Source organism: Pipistrellus kuhlii, unplaced genomic scaffold (genome assembly GCF_014108245.1).
Source record: "Pipistrellus kuhlii isolate mPipKuh1 unplaced genomic scaffold, mPipKuh1.p scaffold_m20_p_5, whole genome shotgun sequence".
Lineage (NCBI taxonomy): Eukaryota > Metazoa > Chordata > Mammalia > Chiroptera > Vespertilionidae > Pipistrellus > Pipistrellus kuhlii.
This window is the reverse complement of record NW_023425551.1, coordinates 50,287,046-50,309,273: the sequence shown is the minus strand read 5'-3', so window position 1 is coordinate 50,309,273 and position 22,228 is coordinate 50,287,046. Positions and strand designations below refer to the sequence as shown.

The following is a 22,228-nucleotide window of genomic DNA, read 5'->3' as shown; positions in this document are numbered from 1 at the left end:
AATACTAAGAAGAAATAAATTCCCATTAAGATTGTATCTCGTTATACTAAATTAAAAAGGAATCATACAGAAATGATGTAAGATAAGTAATAGGAAAGGCTATAAACTTAAAGTATTCAAAATCGCTCTAAAAAAACAAATGGCCCAAACCAATTAGTATTTGCGTAAGAAATTTTCCAAGAGACCTCATTTTCTTTGTTTCTAGAATTATTAATTACCATCTTTCCGAGAACTCTGCCAGGCTCCCCTGATGAAAGGAAGAAAGTAAGTACAGTACTGCAGGGGGAAACTGGTTCATTTCCACTAAACAGAGAGGCTGGTGCTTTTGTGAACCAGAAAAGCCCTTGCTAACGAACTATTCCTAAACCATTAGCAACTACATAAAGGCTTTTTATGTAAGGGCATCCTCCAGGGAGCCCACGCTGGAATGTGCAGGTCTCAAAAAGGCACAGATTTGGCTCCGCTGTAAATATTAGGTGGACAGAGGCAAAGCCATTGTGTAAGGCAGGGGGTGGGGCGGGTGGGGTCCAGATATCCAATGTTGATAGAAGGATTCTGATTTCGCTTGGTATTTATTTTTTTTCTACTACAATTACAGTTTTGCTAGGAAAAATAAAATATCGGTTGTGCTCTCCCCTGGGTTTCTAATTTTCAGTATCTGCATTAAAAAAGAAAACCTCCCATTTATCTAAAGGAATCGTCTTTCCGCAGTCTCCAGAGTGACTAGGAAAACAGAGGCGCGCCCAGCCCCGTGAACACCCCCCCCCCCCGCCAAGCCCCTACACACACACACACACACACACACACACACACCACCACCACCACCACCACCACCACCACCACCACCACCACCATCCCCCCCCCCCCCCCGCCCCTCCGGCGCGGAGGTCCCCGGGGCTCGCCCGACGCACATGAACCTGGGTGGGTTTGCTGCAAACCAGTCAACCACAACCCAACTTGGACTTTGGACCAAGCCCTTTTGCCTCGTTTCATGTTTCCTCGTCTCCCTGGCATCCTCGCCACCCCATGTCATCGTCTCTTCCCTGCCACGGGCTCTCACTCCTCCAGCCACGGGCACGCCTAAGGCACTGACAGCGCAACCAGGAGGCCACCTGAAGGAGCTCCGTCCACCGTCCCCCAGGGGAAGGCGGAAACTACAACTCCCAGCATGCCCCGCGCCGGCCTCCCTCCTCCTCCTCCTCCTCCCCCCGCTCCCAGCCTGGGCAGGAGGCGGGGAGGCGCTGAGCTTTTTTATCTGCAGACCAGGAGGGAGGGACCTAGATCCCTGCGGTCCTACCCGGAGGAAGCCTTCGGACCGGTGGTGGAGCTGCGCTTCTCCGCAGAGTTCTGCCCCCGCGTCCGCACCAGCCCAGAGTCCACGGGGGGCGGACGGTGCGTCCCGGCGGCGCGGCGAGAGGATGGTCATCCGTGTGTTCATCGCCTCCTCCTCTGGCTTCGTGGCGGTGAGCACGGCGGGCACCGGGGCGGGCCGGGGTCCGGGGAGCCGGGGTCCGGGGAGCCGGGGAGCCGGGGAGCCGGGGAGCCGGGGAGCCGGGGAGCCGGGGCCCGGGCGCCGGGGGCGCGTCCTGCGGGAGGAGCGCGGCGCTCGCCCTTGCGGGTCTGGGCGCGCGGACGTCCGGACGCGCCCCCCGCCAGGTGACCACTCACACCCTGGGACAATGGAAAGGGCGGGAGCCAAGGTAAGGTGGGGGGGCCCCGGGTCCTACTTCCTTGGGTGCCGATGACTCCCGATGTGGGACTTGCAGCCTGGTTAAGTTTTGTGCGGGAGCTTTCCCGGCTTGTGGAGTTTGCTAACCTGGCTCATGAATGAAACAAGTGGAAGAGGGGATTGCTCGCTACCCACCCACCCTTCCCTGCCAAGTACTGTACATTGCTTTAGTTGTAGACCTGCGCGAAGAGAATGGTAAACCAGGTTTTTCCTGTTGCACTAGGAATTTTTGTACTGTGAGTATTGTTACAGCTTTATGTAAATGTATATTTTGATTCTATCATCTTTCCCCCCCCCCCCCTGTTCCCGACCCCCCAATGCTGTTGTCAGTTTCACCTTGGGGATGTGTAAGTGGTGGTCTCTTTAGTTGCTGTAAGTTATTTTGTTTGGTCGATATTCTTGAATAGTTTAAGGAAAACATTTTTGTAGGAAGAGAAGGTAAAGAGCCAGATGTCAGATTTTAAGGAAAATTCTGTAGTGTACTTGGTAGCCCCCCACCTGAGTAAGACATGTGGCGATACACGATTAAGACTTAGTTTTCTTAGCTAAGATTAAACTACAGGTGTAAGAGGCTTTTTGGTGAGATATGTAATACACCCATAAATACATGAAAAAGTGTAGTATTTGATTGCTTACACTTTGATCTGGCCAGTTGACTTCCCAGCAACTCGGCTCAATTATCCCAAAATTTGTTTCTGAAACAGGTGTGATGGAGTGCGGAATAGAATGTTGTTTGCAAATCCTTATAAAAATCCTTATAAAGCAACTGAGGCTTTTTATTAAAAGGAAATCAACACTGCAGTATAAAAAGAACTCCCTTTTGCTGTAGGAACAATGGATGGGAAATGCCAACTTATCTTTATATGCAGGCATGCTGTGGTCCCCAGACTCCTGATAGTTTTTTGTGTTTATAATTATTTGTGGCTGCTTAGTCATACCTGCCTTTTTATAGACTTCTCCACTGATGCTACACTTTCATGTGTTTGGAAACCCGTAGTGGTTTGTGGATAGATTTTTTTTTCTTTTTTCAAATGCACTCCTTCGTAAGAATGCAACAAAGTCTTTGGTTTCACCACCAACTTGCCTGCTTCAATAATTGTTCCATTACCATTTTTTTTTTTATTGCACCAGGGATGCTTTTAGTATTAAGAGATCTAGGCTATATTGAACAAGTCATAGGCAAAACTTGAGGCAATTACTTGGCTTATCCTATCAGTAGATAGTTTGCCAAGTTAGTTCTGGAACCCCATATCAATTCCATTAACAAATATTTATTTCCTGCCTGCTATGTGCCTTTTTAATTTTTAAATTTAATGTTCTGTGCTTTGCTCATGACGATAGACTTGAGAGACCCAAGTGTTTTATTTTTGTTTTTAAATTCTCACTCGAAGACATGTTTATTGATTTTAGAGAGAGGGGATGGGGGCCAGAGGAGAGAGAGAAGCATGGATGGGTTGCCTCCCATACAATCACAACCTAGGTATGTGCTTTGATCTGGAATCGAACCTGCAACCTTTTGGTGTATGGGACAGTGGTCCAACCAACTCAGCTAAACTGGCCAGAGCAAGAGACCTATGTCTCAATGCTGTCTCTGACTAGTAGTATAAGTTTGGATAAAGTGACCATCTCTGCCTGAGTTTGCCTCTGTAGAATGAAGAATTGTTTGATGGATAGCCCAGAATTACACTCTAGCTTTATAATGCTTTGACTTCACAATTGGGTAAATGTGGATAAACCGTGGTAACAGCTTCTTTTACTTTAGCAATATACATATTAGCCTCACAGTGAATATATTTTTCCTTTACTGTGATGTCTCAGGTCCTCTCACCACCCACCTGGTAGTATGTGTGTTGACACGATTTGATTTGAGCTGGAAGACATGCTCTGTGATCACATATGTACAGCCCATAAAATTAATTGTCCACTTGGTGGACCCCATCTTTTCAAGTCTCAGTTAATCCTCAGTCATCAAGTCTCTCCAACTGTACTATCTCCTATATCAATACACAGTTTTTCTGTAACATGATATTGATGCTTTTGGCAATGACAACTTTATGTACAAGAATGATGATGGCCGAAACCGGTTTGGCTCAGTGAATAGAGCGTCGGCCTGTGGACCGAAAGGTCCCGGGCTCAATTCTGGTCAAGGGCATGTACATTGGTTGCGGTCACATCCCCGGTAGGGGGTGTGCAAGAGGCAGCTGGTCGATGTTTCTCTCTCATCAATGTTTCTAGCTCTCTATCCCTCTCCCCTCCTCTCTGTAAAAAAATCAATAATACACACACACACACATATGTATATATGAATGATGATGTCCAAGAGATAATGAAGTTGTTTAAGTCAATTTAAACAATGTCATGCAGGAAATGTAATAATAAGAATTTCTAATTTAAAAGTATTGAAATCAGTTAGTTGGGCTGGGGAGGCAGATGGGGCTTATAGCATTGAGCAATATGAAGCTTTGAAGCCATCGCTGCCATGTTTTCCCTCCAGCAGTGGTGTGTTGACCATTGGCGCGGTTTTATTTGATGTCCATTGGTGAGCAGCAGCAAGTGCATGGAAGAACAGATAATTTGATTCCCAAGTCAGTTTGAATTTAGCTGAAGTTTATTAAATCTCGAGGGAAGAATGTGACTAGAATTAGACTTAGCTAAGTAAGTCCCAGGAATTTCTAAAAAGATGCTCTGCCCCAATCAACAGTAGATTCAAACTTTCTATTTAGAGTAAATGCTCATCTTATTCTGATTTCCCTGAACTCTCTGGCTTTCAACACTTAACAGTGGTAGTTGGAATAATTAATGCAAAAGACTGATATAGCCCCTTTACCCTTCCCAGCTCCAGGTAAGATCTGCTTTTACTAGGAAATAAAAATGATGACACTTTATTATGGTATGGATACCTGAAAAACCAGATTTCTTGTGTAGCTGATAAGGTTGCTGTCATTCATATTGTAGTGAAGGACATTTTATTTCAGTCCTAGAAAAATACTATATTTTCCTAGGCTTATCCTGGTTGTATACTTAAAAGGGGAGGTCTTAGTATCTTTATGCAGGAAATATATTAACATGAATTTCTAATTTAAAAGCATTGAAATCAGTTAATTATTTCATTCATTCGTTAATTCATTTCATTCATTCAATAAGTATTTTCTAAGTGTTTGCTGCTTTGGTCTTGTGGGGAACTAGAGGAGAATAAAGGGTGTGGTCTCTGTCCTCAAGGAATTCACGTGGGGGCCAGGTGGGGAGATAAGATAGGAAAGGTGAAACTGTCCTTAATAAAGTACAGCCCAAGGACACATGTCTCTTTCAAGAACATTCTTACCAGAGATAGAAATAATATAGGCAGCAGAGGGATGCCTTGCAGGATGTCAGATAAGGAGGAAATGTGCCAGAAATCATGAAATATGCATGTGGGAGCCTCAGGCAGATGGCAGGGAGCGGGATTGAGTTAGATTTGGAGCCAGGGAGACAGCGCATAAGCCCACCTTGTTCAGCCTGGAAAGGGGGGAGCTTTGGGTGAGAGACGGCAGTCAGCAGAGGTCCCCTTGGGCTCCTTTTGAGGAAACAATAGACTCTAAGGTTTTTAAAGAAGCCCATAATAACACACAAACTCCGTAGACTCAGTGTCTCAGAGATGTCTTCAGTATCTGCAGCTTGCATGCTCTCTGGAGCCTTTTGTCACCAGGGAATGAGGTACTCTCTGACAGAGAGAGACCCTGGTATGTGATTTCAGAAAAACACCCTGCCCCCTTGCATTGACTAAAATTTCTCAAAAAAAAAAATCCAGTCTTGTAACCTCGGTAAAGTCCAGGGGCTCGCCCTGGTCAGTGTGGCTCAATTGAGGGAGCGTCTTGTCCCCTGTACCAAAAGATTGTGTGTGGGTTCGATTCCCTATCCGGGTCATGGCACATGCCTGAGTTTCGGGTTCCTTCCCGGTAGCGGGCATACAGAAGGCAGCCTCTTATTTTGATGTTTCTCTTTTCCCTCTCTCTTTCTCTCTAAGGAAAAAACAAAACAAAACTTGGGGGGTGTGGTTCATGGGCTCAGTTAGAGTTGGAAGAAAACATAAAGAGATTTTTAGTGAAGTCCACCCACCTAATTTCACAAGGATGGACATTTGGGCATAGAGATTTAGTGGCTTGCCCTGAGGTCATTTATGTCACTTAAAGCAGAGCTGAACGGTAAATGGAAGCCAGGTCTCCTGATTCCCGAATATACCCATATATGTGTTCATTCAGCGATGCATTCATGCATGCATGGATTGAGTCTTGCATTCATCCATCACTGAAAACCTGCTAAATACCAGGCTCTGGGTTAGGTGCTAGATGTGTATGTGATGGTCAGGAGAACAGGTTTAAACTGTGCCCTAGTGGCACAAATCGATGCTGACTTGGGACGCAAACCATTTAATCAAGGAGAAAGAGGGATTCACTGCCTGGGGGCAGGGTGAAATGAGCTAGACCACAGTGTGTCCCTGGAAGTTGGAGAGGAACCTTTACCGAGAGCAAAAGCTACAGAGAAATTGAAAGCAATGTCAGAAAACTAGAGCTTTGCCCAGGCCTTCATCTATGTTTTCAAGGAGAGGTGAGAGTGGTGGGAGAACACACAGAAACTGTACTCAGAGTAGTTGTCTTGTTCTTTGCAACTGTGGAAGGCATACCTCACAGCTCCGCATGACTTGTAACTATTCTAAACATCAGTGATCAGTAAAGCATCTCCACAGAATGTATTCAGTGAAGCTTCCTTCCTATGAGGAAGCCATTGAAAGGAGTTCCAAGGCAAGTGAAAATCAGGATGTGACTGTGTAGAACAGATTGGGCATGAATTCCTAGGTGATTCTAATGCCGGAAGGAGTTCATAAGGGTAAGTAAGCCTGAGCTCATTTGCATCTTTAACTCATTGATCTTCCAAGTCATACAGCTAGGTAGTTATCTATTCCCATGATACAGTTGAAGAAGCTGAAAATTAACTGACCTGATACGATCACATACAGTAAAAGGTGGGACCCTGAATCAAACTCAGGTGGGCAAGTGGCTCCAAAGCTTCTAGAGCAGAAGTTCTCTGCTGTGGAAACTGTGGTGCCCAGGGTGAATGAAAGCACTAGGGATACTCGATATCCTGCAGTATGACGGACAGGCCCCCATAAGAACTGCCCCCTACAAAATGTCAGTGGTACCCGAGGGCATTGGCAGGGGAAGGTGTGGAGTCAAGTTCAAGACTGGGTGGGCATGAAATGATCAGAAGCAGAAATACGTTGAGATTCAAGGAAAAGGAGGGGATTTTAAGAGCAGGTCAAGCTGGGAAAGCATATGTATTATATTAGTTTCTTAGGGCTACTTCAGTTTCCTGAGGTAAATTGACAAAATAGATGGGGGGCTTAAACAACAGAAACCTGTGTCACAGTTCTGGAAGCTAGAAGTCAAGGCCACAGTGTCGGCCCGGTTGCCTCTTCTGAGAGCTGTATGAGAGACTCTTGGTGGTTTGCTGGCAATCTTTGGGTTTCCTCAGCAGGTAGATGTATCACCATGCTATCTGCTTCCATGTTCACATGGCGTACTTGTGTGCCTGCCTGTCTGTCCAAATTCTCCCTTTGTACTGTAAGGACACAGTCATATCAATAGAGCCCACTCTAATGACCTCATCTTAATGTGCTGTCTACAAAGGCTCCATTTCCACTAAAGCCACATTCATCATGGCTAGGACCTCAACATTGTTTGGGGACACAATCAGACCATAACAGTATGTCATATGAGGATTGAAATAGACTAATTGGTGGAATTTCCCCCTTTAATTGGGGAGATTTTTGAGCAGATTTCTTGGATCTTAAAGGCAGTGGTTGGGTACATAATAATATGGCATTGTAGTCAATGTATAAGGTATGTTGCTGGGAAGGGAGATTTCTCAATATTCCAAGTGAACACCTCACCTCAGTCATTCTATTGATAGTTCATTTCAATTTTCTCCCAATTTGATATTTTTCATTCTATAATATTTCAAAATTGTAAATATAAATATAATCAAGGTCATGGATTCCTTTATGAAATCAGGGGCTTTTTTTTTTGCCAATTTGTTTTAGGATACTTGCAATGAATATTTATAATATGAAGTATAAGGTGGTTTCCACATTTCAAACATGTAAGACTACTTGACTCTTGTGGGTTTTTTTTTCTTCTGTTTTTCAAAAAATTTTAATCAAAAATAGAAAAGGAAAACAACTATAGCCAGTTAACTGCCACAATATTTTTAATTTAATTAAAAAAGGTCTGCCACTTTCGTCTGTAGATGTACAAATGGTGTATAAATGGATGGGGGGTCGGGGGGAGGGCGAACCTCAACAGTGCAGTAGAAAGCAGCGGTACTAACTCCAAAAAAAATATTTCTTTAGATTTTTTTTCATGTTTAATTTATAAAAACTTCAGAAGTAAATTGTGTGTTCCCCCCCCCCCAGCAAAGTTAGAATTGTGTGATGAGTTAGAAAAAGTCTAGTCTTAGTGAATATTCAGTTTTAAAAATAAAAAATAGCATGATATACTGTTCATTATATATGAAAGTTTAAAATACTTTATTTTGGAATGCACATTTTAAAAATAGAATAAAAAATTATTAGTTAAGCTGTTAAATGCCCATTTATTAAATAGTTACTCTCTGATCTCTAAACTCAAAGACCCTTTCAGATTTTAGCAATTTTTCATTAGGAATCGCTCTAATCTGTGTGATTATAAATGTAGAGTTAATAGAAATTAAGTTGTTCTGAATTAAATACCATTCCTGTATTCATTATTTTTCTGATTAATTTTTTGTTATACTACTTATTCATTATGCAAAAAAGGACCTTAGCTTTCCAAATTAGAAATTTAGTGAATATTTTTCTGTGAAATGGCAAATGCTTATTAATATTTGAGGGAAATTTTTCACTTCTGATTATGTACAATTATCTTTTGGGGTCCTCTTTATAGATGTGGATTAGAAACATGTCCTTGAACCTTGCTGTTGAGTGTTTTGTTTTTAAAAAAATATATTTTATTGATTTTTTTACAGAGAGGAAGGGAGAGAGATAGAGAGCTAGAAATGTCGATGAGAGAGAAACATCGACCAGCTGCCTCTTGCACACCCCCTACCGGGGATGTGCTCCGTGCCCGCAGCCAAGGTACATGCCCTTGACTGGAATCAAACCTGGGACCTTTCAGTCTGCAGGCCGATGCTCTACCACTGAGCCAAACCAGTTTCGGCTGTTGAGTGGTTTTTTAGCTCAGTAGTGATAAGTATGTACTATTGCCTAATTTTGGGGGTGGTTGGGTGGCGGGGAGAAGTGGGGTTGGGAGGCGGGGAGAAGTGGGGTTGGGAAGAAGAGTGGGAGATTGGTAGCCTATACTAGCCACATACAACTTGCCAGTCTAATTTAAGGCAGCGCAATTTCCCTTCTGTCTTCTTCTTGGGCTTATCTGCGTTTATCTGCTAATTATTGGCTAATTACTCCGGAACTGGACTGTGGTAATTTCAAGTTAGTGTTGTTATTTCTTTTATGTTTGATTGTTTCTTCCCTAAACTCTAGAAAAGAAATCAAACCTAGGAAAAGCACTTAATTAAATGTTTCCCTTTTGGTCGCATGACAGCTTTGCTGTAAGAGCGAAAGCTGAACTAGCTGCTGGCAGACTGGGTCCCCCTCAGCCTACAAACCAGGTACTTTTAGGCTGGTGCAGCCCTTGGCAAACTCCAGGACAGTGTGGTTGGTCCCCGGGATCTGCCCCTCAGTTGCCATTGGCAGCTTATTTATTGCCGAGGGGACCTGAATCCTTCGGGCTGGCTCACTATCTGGCGGCAGAACCCCAAAGGGGGTTTCCTGGAACTGACCCAGGAAGTGGGAAAGTAGGGTGTTTGCACATCGGGAGTGTCTCCCTTGCTGTGGGACCTCTGTGGGCTCTCTGCCAACATGGCTCCAGAGCTCCAGAAGCCGGACATGGAACACCGGCTGGGACTGAAGGCAAAGGGCTCTCAGTATTTCAGGATGCGTTTTCCATTTCATACTGGTAATGGCCCAGGTCAGGAAATGGCTTTTTGACGTTGTCAATCTAGTGGCTTTGGGAGTGGAGGGTTGAGGGTAAGAGAGACCCAGTTAGGTGACTTGCTTGACAAGTCAGTTGAGATATTTCGTAAATGCAAATAGAATTGAAGTAAGCAGCTATGGATGTACACCAATCCACTATTATAATCAAAAGAAAGCAACACAAAAACCCCAAAGTAACAACAAACACAGTAACTCAATTACTTCTGAGTAATTGGTTTTCCTTCTGTGAGTTGCATAAGGAGTGGGAGTGTAGTGTTCTTCATTCATGACATTCCTGTGTGGATTGAAGTTGACTGGTTTTCTGTGTTGGTAATTATAGTCATTTGAATGGGAAATTGGCCATTTCTCTAAGCCTGGAATCCCCCATTGATAAGAGTTTTGGGTTGCTCTGTCTTTTTGTAATTTTTTTTTTAATCCTCATCTGAGGATATTTTTTTTCATTGCTTTTTAGAGAGAGTAGAAGGGAGGAAGAAAAGGAGGGAGAGAAAAACATCGATGTGTGAGTGACACATCAATTGGTTGCTTCCAGCATGAGCCCTAACCAGGGTAGGGATCTAACCTGCAACCTAAGTACATGCCCTAGACCCGTGGTCTGCAAACTACGGCTCGAGAGTCACATGGGGCTCTTTGGCCTCTTGAGTGTGGCTCTTCCACAAAATACCACGGCCTGGGCTAGTCTATTTTGAAGAAGTGGCATTACAAGAAGTTTAAATTTAAAAAATTTGGCTCTCAAAAGAAATTTCAATAATTGGACTGTTGATATTTGGCTCTGTTGACTCATGAATTTGCTAATCAACAGAGCCAAATATCAACAGTACAACGATTGAAATTACTTTTGAGAGCCAAGTTTTTTAAACGTTAACTACCGTATTTTTCGGACCATAAGACGCACTTTTTCCCCCCCAGAAGTGGGGGGGAAAAGTCTCTGCGTCTTATGGTCCAAATATAGCCTACACATATACTTTAAAAAAAAAGTTTTTTTACTTGCCCTGCTCTGTGTGGTCTCTGTGTGCTTGCCCGGCTCTAAAATGGTTCTAAATGCTGCTGTTTACTTTACAGGGTTGATTACATGTGTTTATGACTGTGATGTTGGGTTTTAATGCACATAAAATATTTTAGGACACTATTTGTTTCAGAATCTTTTTTTCTTCATTTCCCTTCTCTAAAAACTGGTGCGTCTTATGGTCCGGAGTGTCTTATGGTCCGAAAAATACGGTATATAACTGAATTAGGGTACTCGTAAGCGGGCCTTTGCTAAAAACTCAAGAGGCCAAAGAGTCTCATGTGGTTCACGAACCGCACTTGCTGAGCACTGCCCTAGATCAGAACTGAACCTGTGACCCTCCCATGTATGGGCCAACATTCAAATTGCTAAGCCATATTGGCCAGGGCTGCACTGTCCATGTATAATAAACTATTTCCTAGCCAAAGTAGGTGTTTGGATTGAATCTGCTGTTATTTAATCTGGAGTCAGTTTATATTCAGCCCAGGTGCCTACTTCTGCCCCATCTATGGTCTTTTTTTTTTTTTTTTAATCATTGGAGGGCAGGGTTCCCTCATGGGTAAGGCAGGGACTGAGCTCAAATCTTAGCTCTGCCATTGATGAGGGATATGGCATTAGGCAAGTAATCTCAGCCTCTTCATTTCTAAAAGTGGGATAGGTGTGGTACCTTCTGTGTAGGATTGGCATGAGCTTTGAATGAACGAAGTATTCCACATAAGGTATTTAGCAGAGTCGTAAAGTACTTAATGTATGTTATCTATTATTTCTATTGTATCATCAGCAATAGTAGTAATACCAGGAATAAAACTAAAAATTATAACCTTGGATCATGTAATATCTTTAATTTATCAAAATATTGTGTACAGTACATAGTACTTACTAAGCTGAGTGCGCATGCTGGTATAATTTTTGGAGCATTTTTAGTAAATTTAAATATAAAAAATTTTCCACTGAAATTTGAACAAACAAACATTACAATGTGAGATAATTCCCCACACATACCATTGTAAATTTTGAACAGTTTATAGGTATGTAGCATGTTGTACATGAGTCACTAAACCATATGTATTCACTGCCTACAAAGTGCTTACTTGCTTACTACTATGCAAATGGACACCATTCTTTGCTGTACATAGGGCATGATTTTAGACTTCTGGCTTGATTTAAAGCTTCCTAAACTTGGCAAGTCGATTTCAATTCAGGTGATAGCTCTGACTGAGGGGTGGTGGCTGCCTGGAGAGCTGGGAGAGGGGTTTTGGAGCCTTGTCTGGGAAACGAGTGATGTGATTGACTGTTGCTGTCTTCTCCGGCACCAGAGGAGTGAGGACCGGAGCTTATGCCAGCCCTGTCTTGGACTGTGTAGTTGAACTCTATCTTTCAGGTTTGTGTAACTGAATGTATACTATTTGGAGTCTGAGAAAAATACGAGATACCAAATTGAATTGATGGGTAATATCCTCTCCAAACACCTCACCCCAAATTTTGGGGTAAGGATGGTGGAGAAGGGCCAGGATTTCTGTGTTTAATGAAGATGAAACTTCGCAGAAAGGACAGTGGTTATCTTGACTGCGAAACTGAACGCTGAATCTTGACCCTTGTGACGTGAGGTGGGGTGCTTTCAAAGCTGGCAGGTGGGCAGGTGGGTGGTGGTAAGTGAGGTAAAAGGGGCTTCCTGGGAAAAGGGGGTGGAGACAGGAGAGGGAGGAAGACACGGCAGTAGGTGGACTCTAGAACATGACTCTCTACCATGCTGAGCCTCGGAGCACTGAAAGGTGAGGTTCAGGTGAACAATGTGCCCATCAATGGGATAGGACTTTTCCTTCAGGTTATTTAAACGTATAATGACCCTATAAACTGAAGTTTATTATACCTGTTTTATAAGTGAGAATATTGAGGTAGAGAGTGATTAAGTAACTAATGTGCCTAGGATCATTCAGCTCAGCGAATCCATATTCTAAGTCCTGTTCAGTATTTTTTTGTGTTCAGTACTTCTTTGTGTTCAGTACTTCTTTCATTACCCCACTTGCCCACCAGAAGAGCCTACAATCAGAGACCAATGAGAACCTGGGGCGTGCTGACCCAGAAAGCTGGCTAGGGTAACTGTGTGTGGGCTCAAGCTAAAGAAAGGGGAGGGACAGGACCCCTCTGGAATAGTCCCAGGGGTTCCCACTCAGCTGTTGAACAAGTCATTCTAGGCACACTGTCCCCAGGGCATGTGAAAGCAATGGCTTCACTCTGCAGAGACTGGTAAAAGCTATAAAGAATATGGGTTGAAATAGAAAGCAAATGTATCGTCTTCCTCCTCCTCCTCCTCCTCCTCCTCATCATCATCATCATCATCCGAACAACTACCATTCATACCATGTGCAGGAAGTACTCAGGGCTTTTTTGTTTGTTATTTTTATTTCTCAAAAGTAATTTGGCACGGTAGCCATTCATATTCATATTCTCTCTCTCTCATAGGAAATTGCTGTATTTCCAAATGGCCATGTCCCAGAGCCATGGTCAGCAAACGAGCCACACGCAGCTCTTTGGCCCCTTGAGTGTGGCTCTTCCACAAAATAGCATGGCCTGGACTCGTCTATTTTGAAGAAGTGGCATTAGAAGAAGTTTAAATTTAAAAAATTTGGCTCTCAAAAGAAATTTCAATCGTACTGTTGATATTTGGTTCTGTTGACTGATGAGTTTGCTGACCACTGTCCCAGAGGAAGGAATCGGAGATTAAAGAGAAGTTAGAATAAGCAATGTTTCTGAAGCGAGTGTGGACTATTTTGTTGGGCGTCTTGAACCAAATTTGCTTCAAATATGATTCTCTTGCTTCGTGTGATAAAGTTGAGTAGAACTAACTTGATATGTTGAACTGGAGGGAGTAGAGGAAGGGATGGGGGTGTAATAGGGTGATATGGGAGAAGGAAAAGTTAGTCCCGTGGCTAGAACCCGGGGATTGGGTCAAGGGCAGAGATATTTAATGTCTTGGGACAGACTGTAGTGGTGGGAGTGTGTGCCCTCATTCTATTCATCTTGGATCCTGCACTCCTGGGGGACGTGTTCTCCATGGGCTGATGAGTTCGTTTCCTACCCTGCAGATAAAGGTTATCAGCATCCTGCAGCCTCCTGTGGGAGTTCAGTACGAGAATGAGGAGGGAGCGGGAGGCCAGAGGCAGGGCTACCCGTGGTTGAAGGGCCTGTGGGAGTGCAGGCGGCTGCTGTGTGTAAAAGGAATAATGTATCAATACCCACAGGAAGGCAGGAGTGGGGGTATGCAAAGCCACTGTTCATGTACATCACAAAGATCAGCTTCTTCACATGTAATTTACCGAGAGAGCCTCATAAACTTAGTAAGCAGAATAAATGTTTGTGATACAAGCAACGTAGTAAGTGGAAAGAATGCGGATTTTAGGAACACTAAGACCTGGGTATATAAATTGTAACCGGTACCCTAACCAGCAGAGTAAGTCTTTTAATTTCTCTGGATCTCAGCATCCTCATTGGTTAAGTTGTTAGAGTTTAATGAAATGCCAGCCATTTAATGAAATACCATGACTTTTGTTTAAATTTAAGCCAGCAATAATTCTCTTGTCTTTTGTGAAGTCTCCATTGTAAATGAGCTATTAAGAGGTAATTAGCCCTGCTGGTGTGGCTCACTGGTTGAGTGTGGATTCATGCATCAAGAGGTTGCTGGTTTGATTCCTGGTCATGGCAAATGCCTGGGTTGTGGGCTCCATCCCTGGTGGGGAGTGTGCAGGAGGCAGCCAACTGATGTTTCTCTCTCCCTCTCCCTTTCTAAGAATCAATAAAAACATTAAAAAATACATTTAATTAAAGAGCCCTGATAGGTGTGCTTAGTGGTTAGAGCATTGACTCTCATTAACAACTCCCATTCACACCATGCGCAGGAAGTACTCAGGGCTTTGTTTGTTTGTGATTTTTATTTCTCAAAATAATTTGGCACAATAGCCATTCATATTCATATCCTCCCTTTCTCTCTCTCTCTGTCTGTCTCTCTCTCTCATAGGAAACTGCTGAAGTTCAGAAACTTTAAATAAGCTGCCTTGTCATAGATTCCAGAAGGACCAGAAAGGCCATATCCCTGAAGGATTGCAGGTTCAATCCCCAGCCCTGGGGGCTTGCGGGAAGCAACCAATCCATGTGTCACTCTCACATTGATGTTTCTCTCTCTCTCTCTTTCCTCCCCATCCCTCCCTCCCTTTCATTCTCTCTAAAAATTAATGGAAAAAATATCCACAAGTGAGGATTAACACACACACCCCCCCAAAAAAAAAAGATTTAAAGAAAAAAGTTGTTCTTGTAATCAATGGGACCTGAGTTTTATTTAAATGTATTTATAAGAAGATATGAAACTGACATTGTTTATTAGGGTTATTGAAGGTTCCTGGCTGGAACTCCTTTGTTTTTAACTTAATACTGTGTTTTAATTATTATTTTTTTAGCCAAGATTCTAACTACTAGGAGATCTCTCTGTCTCTCTCTGTCTCTGTCTCTGTCTCTCTCTCTCTCTCTCTCTCTCTCTCTCACACACACACACACACACACACACACACACACGCACGCACACACACACCACAGTATTTTCTATTCTTTCTAATCATCCAAAGATCGCTTAAGCCCAGTGCCTCCCTCCATCAGGGAAGGGATCTGTTGGAGCTAATTAGTGGTGGCCCCTTCATCCAAGCAGGTACCCTTGGGGTGTCCACAGTTCTCCGCCATCCCCACCATCTTCCCTAGTTTGAGCCATTTGTTATAGGGCTTGTGAAATTTTTTTTCTTATTATAAAAACTATTTATTGGCAGTTATGTCTTATCAAAAGTGAGAAAACTAAGATTATATTGAGAGGGTTATGTATATTTCATGAAAAATGGGAGCCAGAGACATTTTTTTTTTTTGGAAGGAAGGAAAGAAATAATAGTCCTAAATGATAATTAGGTGTTTGCTGGCTTCATTCCTTCAATGTTACATGCCTGACTGCTTTGGGCATTTGGATATTCCACTCTCTGTGGAAGTTTATTATCATGGGGGGTACAGAGTGTCTCTATTTCCTATGTGTGCTTGGTGCTAGCCTCCCAGCCACTCGGTCACCTCAGAATTGCTGTTTGAGGTCATTATGCTCTGGAGCAGAACTTCCTTGAACAGCTTGGAGGGGAAGTTGATCACACCCTAAACCACAGCTTATCACCATGGTTGCTATTGACAGTTCTTTGCCTGGAGTTTGTCCTAGTCTAGTCATAGAGTTGCAGGCAGGTCTCTACCTGCTGGGTGCTGGTAGTACCCCTGCCTCCCCAAACAACCCAAAACTTCTCCAGATGTTCTCAAATGTCCCCCGGGGAGCAAAATCGCCCCTGGCTGAGAACCACTGCCCTGATCTGTAGTTGCAGAGAGAACGTACACACAATATGATGAGATTCGATGGCTTTAAAACTGGAAGAGACTGAAGAGACCATTTAGTTCATCTTGCTCTTATGATGAGGGTGAGCCATTAAATGAACTGTGAGCAAGTTCACACTGCTTGTCCCGGTTCTCCTAGAGCAGCACACAGTGAGCCTAGAGTGCTGCGTTGGGAGTTGGGAGACTTGGAGTCTGGTTCTGGTGATGCCATTTAATGAGCTTTATATCTTTGGACAGGAAATATAGCTTCTCTGGGCCTCCAGTTCTTCTTCACGTTGTTTTTGTTGTTGTCTGGTTGACATAATGTCCTATACCGTGGAATTCACCCTTTTCGATTGTATACTTCAGTGGCTTTTAGGTTTACTGTGTTGTGCGCCCATCACCACAATCTAATTCCAGAATCTTTCATCAGCCCAAAAAGAAACCCCAGGCCCAAGCCCATTAGCTGTCACTCTCCATTCCTTCCTGTCTCTAGCCCTGGCAACTACTTTCTGTCTCTGTAGATTTGCATATGTTGGACATTTCATTTAAATGGAATCATACAATACGTGCCCTTTGGGTCCAGCTTTTTTCACTTAGCATAATGTGTCTAAGCTCATGCATGTAGAATGCATCAGCACTTTATTTCCTTATATAAGCTGAGTAGTATTCCGTTGTGTGAATATACCATATTCATTCATAAGTTGATGGATATTTGAGTTGTTTCCACTTTTGGGCCATTGTAAGTAATGCTTCTGTGAATAGCTGTGTACAAGCTTTTGTGTGACCATATGTTTTCAGTTTGCTTGGGTAGAATTGGTGGTTCATATGGTGACTCTATATTTAACTAAGTGAGGAACTGCCAAGTTGTTTTCCAAAGCAATTTTTATTTATGTTTTCACTAGTAATTATGAAGGTTCCAGATTATCTACATCCTTACCAATAGTTGTTATTGTCTGTCTTTTAGTGGTTTAGTTTTTGTTGTTGTTTTTTAAGAGCTCTTCTAGCTTTGAGGTTTTTTCTTTTTCTTTTTTTAATATATATTTTATTAATTTTTTACAGAGCGGAAGGGAGAGAGAGATAGAGAGCTAGAAACGTCGATGAGAGAGAAACATCGACCAGCTGCCCCCTGCACACCCGCTACCAGGGATGTGCCCGCAACCAACGTACATGCCCCTGACCGGAATCGAACCTGGGACCCCTCAGTCCGCAGACCGATGCTCTACCACTGAGCCAAACCGGCTTCGGCTCTTTTTCTTTTATTCCATACATATGCCAATATAACTAACACAGAATCCAGTCTTTAAGGATATATATTTTGAAAATTAATAGAGTTAATCATCTCTCATATTTTTTGAGGCCCTTCTATTGTCCAGTGTTCAGTCATGTAGAAGGAATAAATAGCTTTACTCTACCTCTGCCCCTCCCCCCCAACTAACTCATAATCTGACTGCGGGAGGGGGGGGGCGGGGGGAGAGGGGAGATGTACATGAACACAGAAAGCAGAGGACAACACAGAGTCAGGTGGAATACAGTGATAAAAGTATCTCAAGGGCAGGTGTTTGCTTGAATAAGGGCAAAGAAAGTCATATTCAGAGCTAGACAGAAAAGGGCATCTCTTGATTTGGGAAGGTGGCTGGTTTTAAGATTTTAGAACATGTCCCTTAAGTAATAGGCTCCCCTGGAAAGTTAAAAGGCCTCTTTTATGCCAAAATATTTTGTATTAGCTTGTGAACTGGAGCAGATGTCATTCATTCTCCCCCCTCCTTTTTTGGTAGATGTGAACTTGAACTTGATTTGTATATCTATGCTGCCCTTTGTTCTAGAGGAGATGACTCTCTGTCCATGGCTGTTTGCTGGAGTGTGAGGGGAAGACACATGGATGCTCTATGGTTCGTTCCACAGGGATATTTTAGTGAGCTGGGTTCAAGAGATACTTCATAGGAACAAGATGACTAGTGATTCACCTTTTGAATTCCTTTTCCATTAAGGGGGGAGGAAACCCTTATCCTTTTAAAAGAGTACATGTGTGTGTTAGGTCAGAAAGCTCATAAAAACCTCCTTGATCCCTGAGAGCTGATAGCTTCCAGGCCAAATATTTAGCCTAACATTTTGGGCCCTCTGTGATCCGATTCTGACCTCCCTTTGCAGCCTTTTCTCTCACTGTCCTTTGGACTGCTCTGCAAACGCACCAGGCTTTTTTCTCCCTGCCTTCTGGGCCTCTTCTCATGCCACTTTCTTTGCCTCGACATTGCTCCCCCTCCATTGGGACGAGTCAAAGTCCCCTCTTTCATTAGACGCTGATGCCAGTAACATTCCCCAATGAAGTGCACCCACACCGCCCCCTATCTCCCTCGCCCTCCGGACTGGGAGGACCCTGCTTCCCTCGCCCTTCATGGCTCAGCCGGTGGACTTCTCTCTGTGGCCTCAATACAGTCCGCCCTTGGTTATGATCATTTTGTACCCAGGTTGTTGGAACCATAAGCTCTACGTTCTTTGAGGTCAGGGACTCCTCCACTCATCTTTTCATTCCTCCAAGGTTCCTATTAGGAAACCTGGCACATACAGTATTTATCGAACTAAAGTGAAAAAACAAACAAAAAAACGCTGTTTCTGTAGCTTCTACTATATCAAGAATATAAAGCTATATCAAGAGTCCATGACCACAGCAGTAGGGCTGGAGCAGGTCATGCAGATGGACGTGCGCTTTGGCAAGTGTGAAGGCTGTGAGGGACACGATTTGTTTTACTGCTTTTTAAACAAGTGGCATGAAGAATCTGTCGTCAGAGATCACTTGGTTTGAGCATTATTTCTCTTATCCAGATGTCAGAATTCTAGAACCCCCGGGTGAAAAGAGGCTGGAGACCTAGCAGGAAGCAGACAGGCCACTAAGAGGCGATGGGCTGTTCTACGTTCTGCAGGTTCGCAGGCTGCCTTCCCAGCCTCCCCCAGAAACCAGTAAATAAAAGAGGCCACAGTGGCCGCAAGCCACGCTGGGAGGAAGCTCTGAGACATGACAGCTGCCTTCAGAAGGCCGGAGTGGAGACTTCCAAAAGCCCAGTATGGTAGAGAGTAGCAGCAGGCTTTCACACTGAAGTGGACTCCGGGAATGTCGGTGCACCACATCAAAGTACAAAATCGGATCATAATGGTGATTCTTCATCCAGAACAGATGAAATCAGGTTTGGCATATTTTGGTTTGATGCACTCTGCTGAACAATGCAGGAACAAGGGGTGTGTTTTAGAAAGATCCCTACACGAAAAGTAGTTTAAAATAAAGTAGTAGGTTTGTGCCTAAAGGGGTGAGCTTCAGTTATGCAGAAAACCTCAATCTCCACATCCAGGAGAAAGTAACTTACTTGCTCCTCATTGTCTTCATGTTGCAACTCCTCTCTTGCCTGCCATTTCCCTTTCTCTCCACCTTCCCTTATAGACTCTTTTTTCCTCCTCACCATATGAGCTGTGTATTTATATTCCTTCTTTTTATATTTCTGATGCTGTACTCATGTTCTCTTTTTACACATCGCTGTAGCTTTGCAGCCCTCTCTGTGCACCTTCCCCACAGAGTGCCACCTTTTGACAGCCTGGGTCCATGTTACTGGTAGTTTCATATGGAAGTTACTTGTTGGCAAGCCCTGTCTCCACCCCCTCCCCCTACACACACACACATCCACACACCTCCAGTAGACTATGCATTGATCAATGTAAAGGCCTTGTTTGTCACCTGTGTTGCCCCAGTTCTTAGGGCAACATCTAGCACATGGAAAGGTCTTCACAAGGTCTTATAAAAACCTGTTGAGTGAACAAAGGCTCCTTGACCTTTAAGAGAGAAATATCGATGTGAGAGAAACACATCAATTGGTTGCCTCCTATATGCACCCCAACCAGGGCCTGGGCTGGGGAGGAGCCTGCAACCGAGGTACATGCCCTTGACCAGAATCGAACCTGGGTCCCTTTGGTCTGCAGGCTGATGCTCTATCCACTGAGCCAAACCAGCTAGGGCTGATTTTTCTTTGTGTTGACCCTCTGTGTGTGTGTTCCTTCTCTCTCTCTCTCTCTCTCTCTCTCTCTCTCTCTCTCTCTCCCTCTCTCTCTCTCCCTCTTTTTGTCTCTCTCTCCCCCCCCCCCCAATTATCCTTTCTTAATTTCTCTGCTTAATCTTTTGAGTCAATATGGAATGCAGAATCATATACTGAAGATATAGAGAAATTTTGAAATGCAGACACCAGAATTTGGAGGCACTTTTTAACACACTTTATCGTATCAGGAATTAGGCTCATCTGTTCAAAGGGTGAGTTCCTGTGGAGATTTGAGGAAGATATAAAAGCTCCTAGTGGTGTTTGTGAAGGAGTGAAACAGAATTGTGTCCCGCTGAAGTTAGATGGTTGAATTTCAGCAGACAAGGCCCACTGAGTAGCCCAAGGAGGGCAAAGGAAGCTGATGACATGGCCAACCCAAGAGGGGGCGGGCCCCTAGAATGCAGATAAGAGCATCCAGACTCACTCTTAAAGGTATCATTTGTGCCTGCTATGGAGATATGAACTAATTATACGATCCCCTGTAAAATGTAATTGTGAACATGACCTGTCGTTCCCCCTCACCCCACCCCACCCCCAGTTATTTTTCAAAGGTAAGTAGAAGTAGTTTCTAGATCATCTTAAAGGATCATTTTCAGCCGAAACCGGTTTGGCTCAGTGGTAGACCGGTTTTGGTCTGTGGACTGAAAGGTCCCAGGTTTGATTCCAGTCAAGGGCATGTACGTTGGTTGCGGGCACATCCCTGGTGGGGAGTGTGCAAGAGGCAGCTGGTCGATGTTTCTCTCTCATTGACGTTTCTAGCTCTCTATCTCTCTCCCTTCCTCTCTGTAAAAAAATCAATAAAATATATATATATTTTAAAAAAGATCATTTTCACACATTCGAGGATGGACTGATGTAGAAATGGGAATAACGTATTCCAGAACCCACTGTGTTACAGCGCAGCATCTCTGGCTGTGGGCAAAGGCACAGCCTTTGGCTGAAGTCCTGTGTTCTTGCCTGTGGAAAATATTATACTATACTCAGCAGGATTTCCTCTTTGCTGTAGAGGATCTGGCTATGATAGCAAGTTTTGCCAGAGCAGCTCTTCTGCAGAGAACCCTCTAATTAACAGGAAGCCTGTGTGTGAACAGTCATATATAATTTTTATGGCGGCATTCTAAACATATTTTGCACTTGGCTGACTTTTTTCGTTAAGGAAATAAACATGTAATCTTGTCGGGGAATGTAAAGACTATAAAATCAAACCACCCACATCCGCTAATGTTTTATTACAGCTTCACATTGCTAAGTAATACGTGTGTGTGAGTGTGTGTGTGTGTGTGTGTGTGTGTGTGTGTGTGTTTAATGGTGACCAAGGATAGTTTCATAGACGTGTTGATGCAGAAATTGGTTTTAGGCATTTTTATTCCACCAAGCGAGTGGGAAAGGAGATAGATCAGTCCACAGGGCTGTATGTGATGAGCGGCTCCTCTGAAGCTATCCTACTGCGCCCCTTGTGGGATGCACTCCTCGTCTTCAATCTCCAGAGGAATTTACTGTTGAGTTGGGGAAAGAGGCCCAGATGAGTTTGGTGAAGGAGATGATCTGGGAGGGAAGTGGTTGGTGTAAGTTGGGGTTTTTCTACATTGGCACTATTAATTTTGGGGGCTAGGTCATTCTTTTTGTGGGTCATTTTCCTGAATATCATGGGATAGCTAGCAGTATCCTTGGGCCCTGCCTACCAGAGGCTGGTAGTATCCCCAAGTTGTGACAACCAGAAATGTCTCCAGACCTTGACAAAGGTCCCCTGATGGAGGGGGGTCAGGGGAGGTGGGTTCAAAATCCCTCCCAGTTGAGAACCACTGTACAGATATAATTGAAAACAGTGTGGACTTGGGTCTGAGCTGTGAAGAATAGATAGAACTTAGATAGGAAGTGTGAACAATATTGGGGTGGTTTAGTGGAAATAAACCATTCTGTAAAGACCCAGTCAGTTTCCACATTGGAAACTAGAGCAGAGCTATTCAAAG

General features: G+C 43.7%; 1 protein-coding gene across 2 annotated transcripts in view; it reads left to right on the top strand.

Moving 5' to 3' along the window:
• The first annotated feature begins 1,142 nt into the window (after positions 1 to 1,142).
• Positions 1,143 to 22,228, top strand: part of SH3BGRL2 (SH3 domain binding glutamate rich protein like 2) — a 58,105-nt gene continuing 37,019 nt past the window's right edge. Inside the window, exon 1 of one of the 2 annotated variants that reach the window (XM_045572946.1) lies at positions 1,143 to 1,463. In XM_045572946.1, the coding sequence (XP_045428902.1) occupies positions 1,169 to 1,463 (295 nt within the window). In that variant the 5' untranslated portion in view covers positions 1,143 to 1,168. The remainder of the gene's footprint in view (positions 1,464 to 22,228) is intronic. The other variant, XM_045572947.1, reaches the window with a different exon arrangement.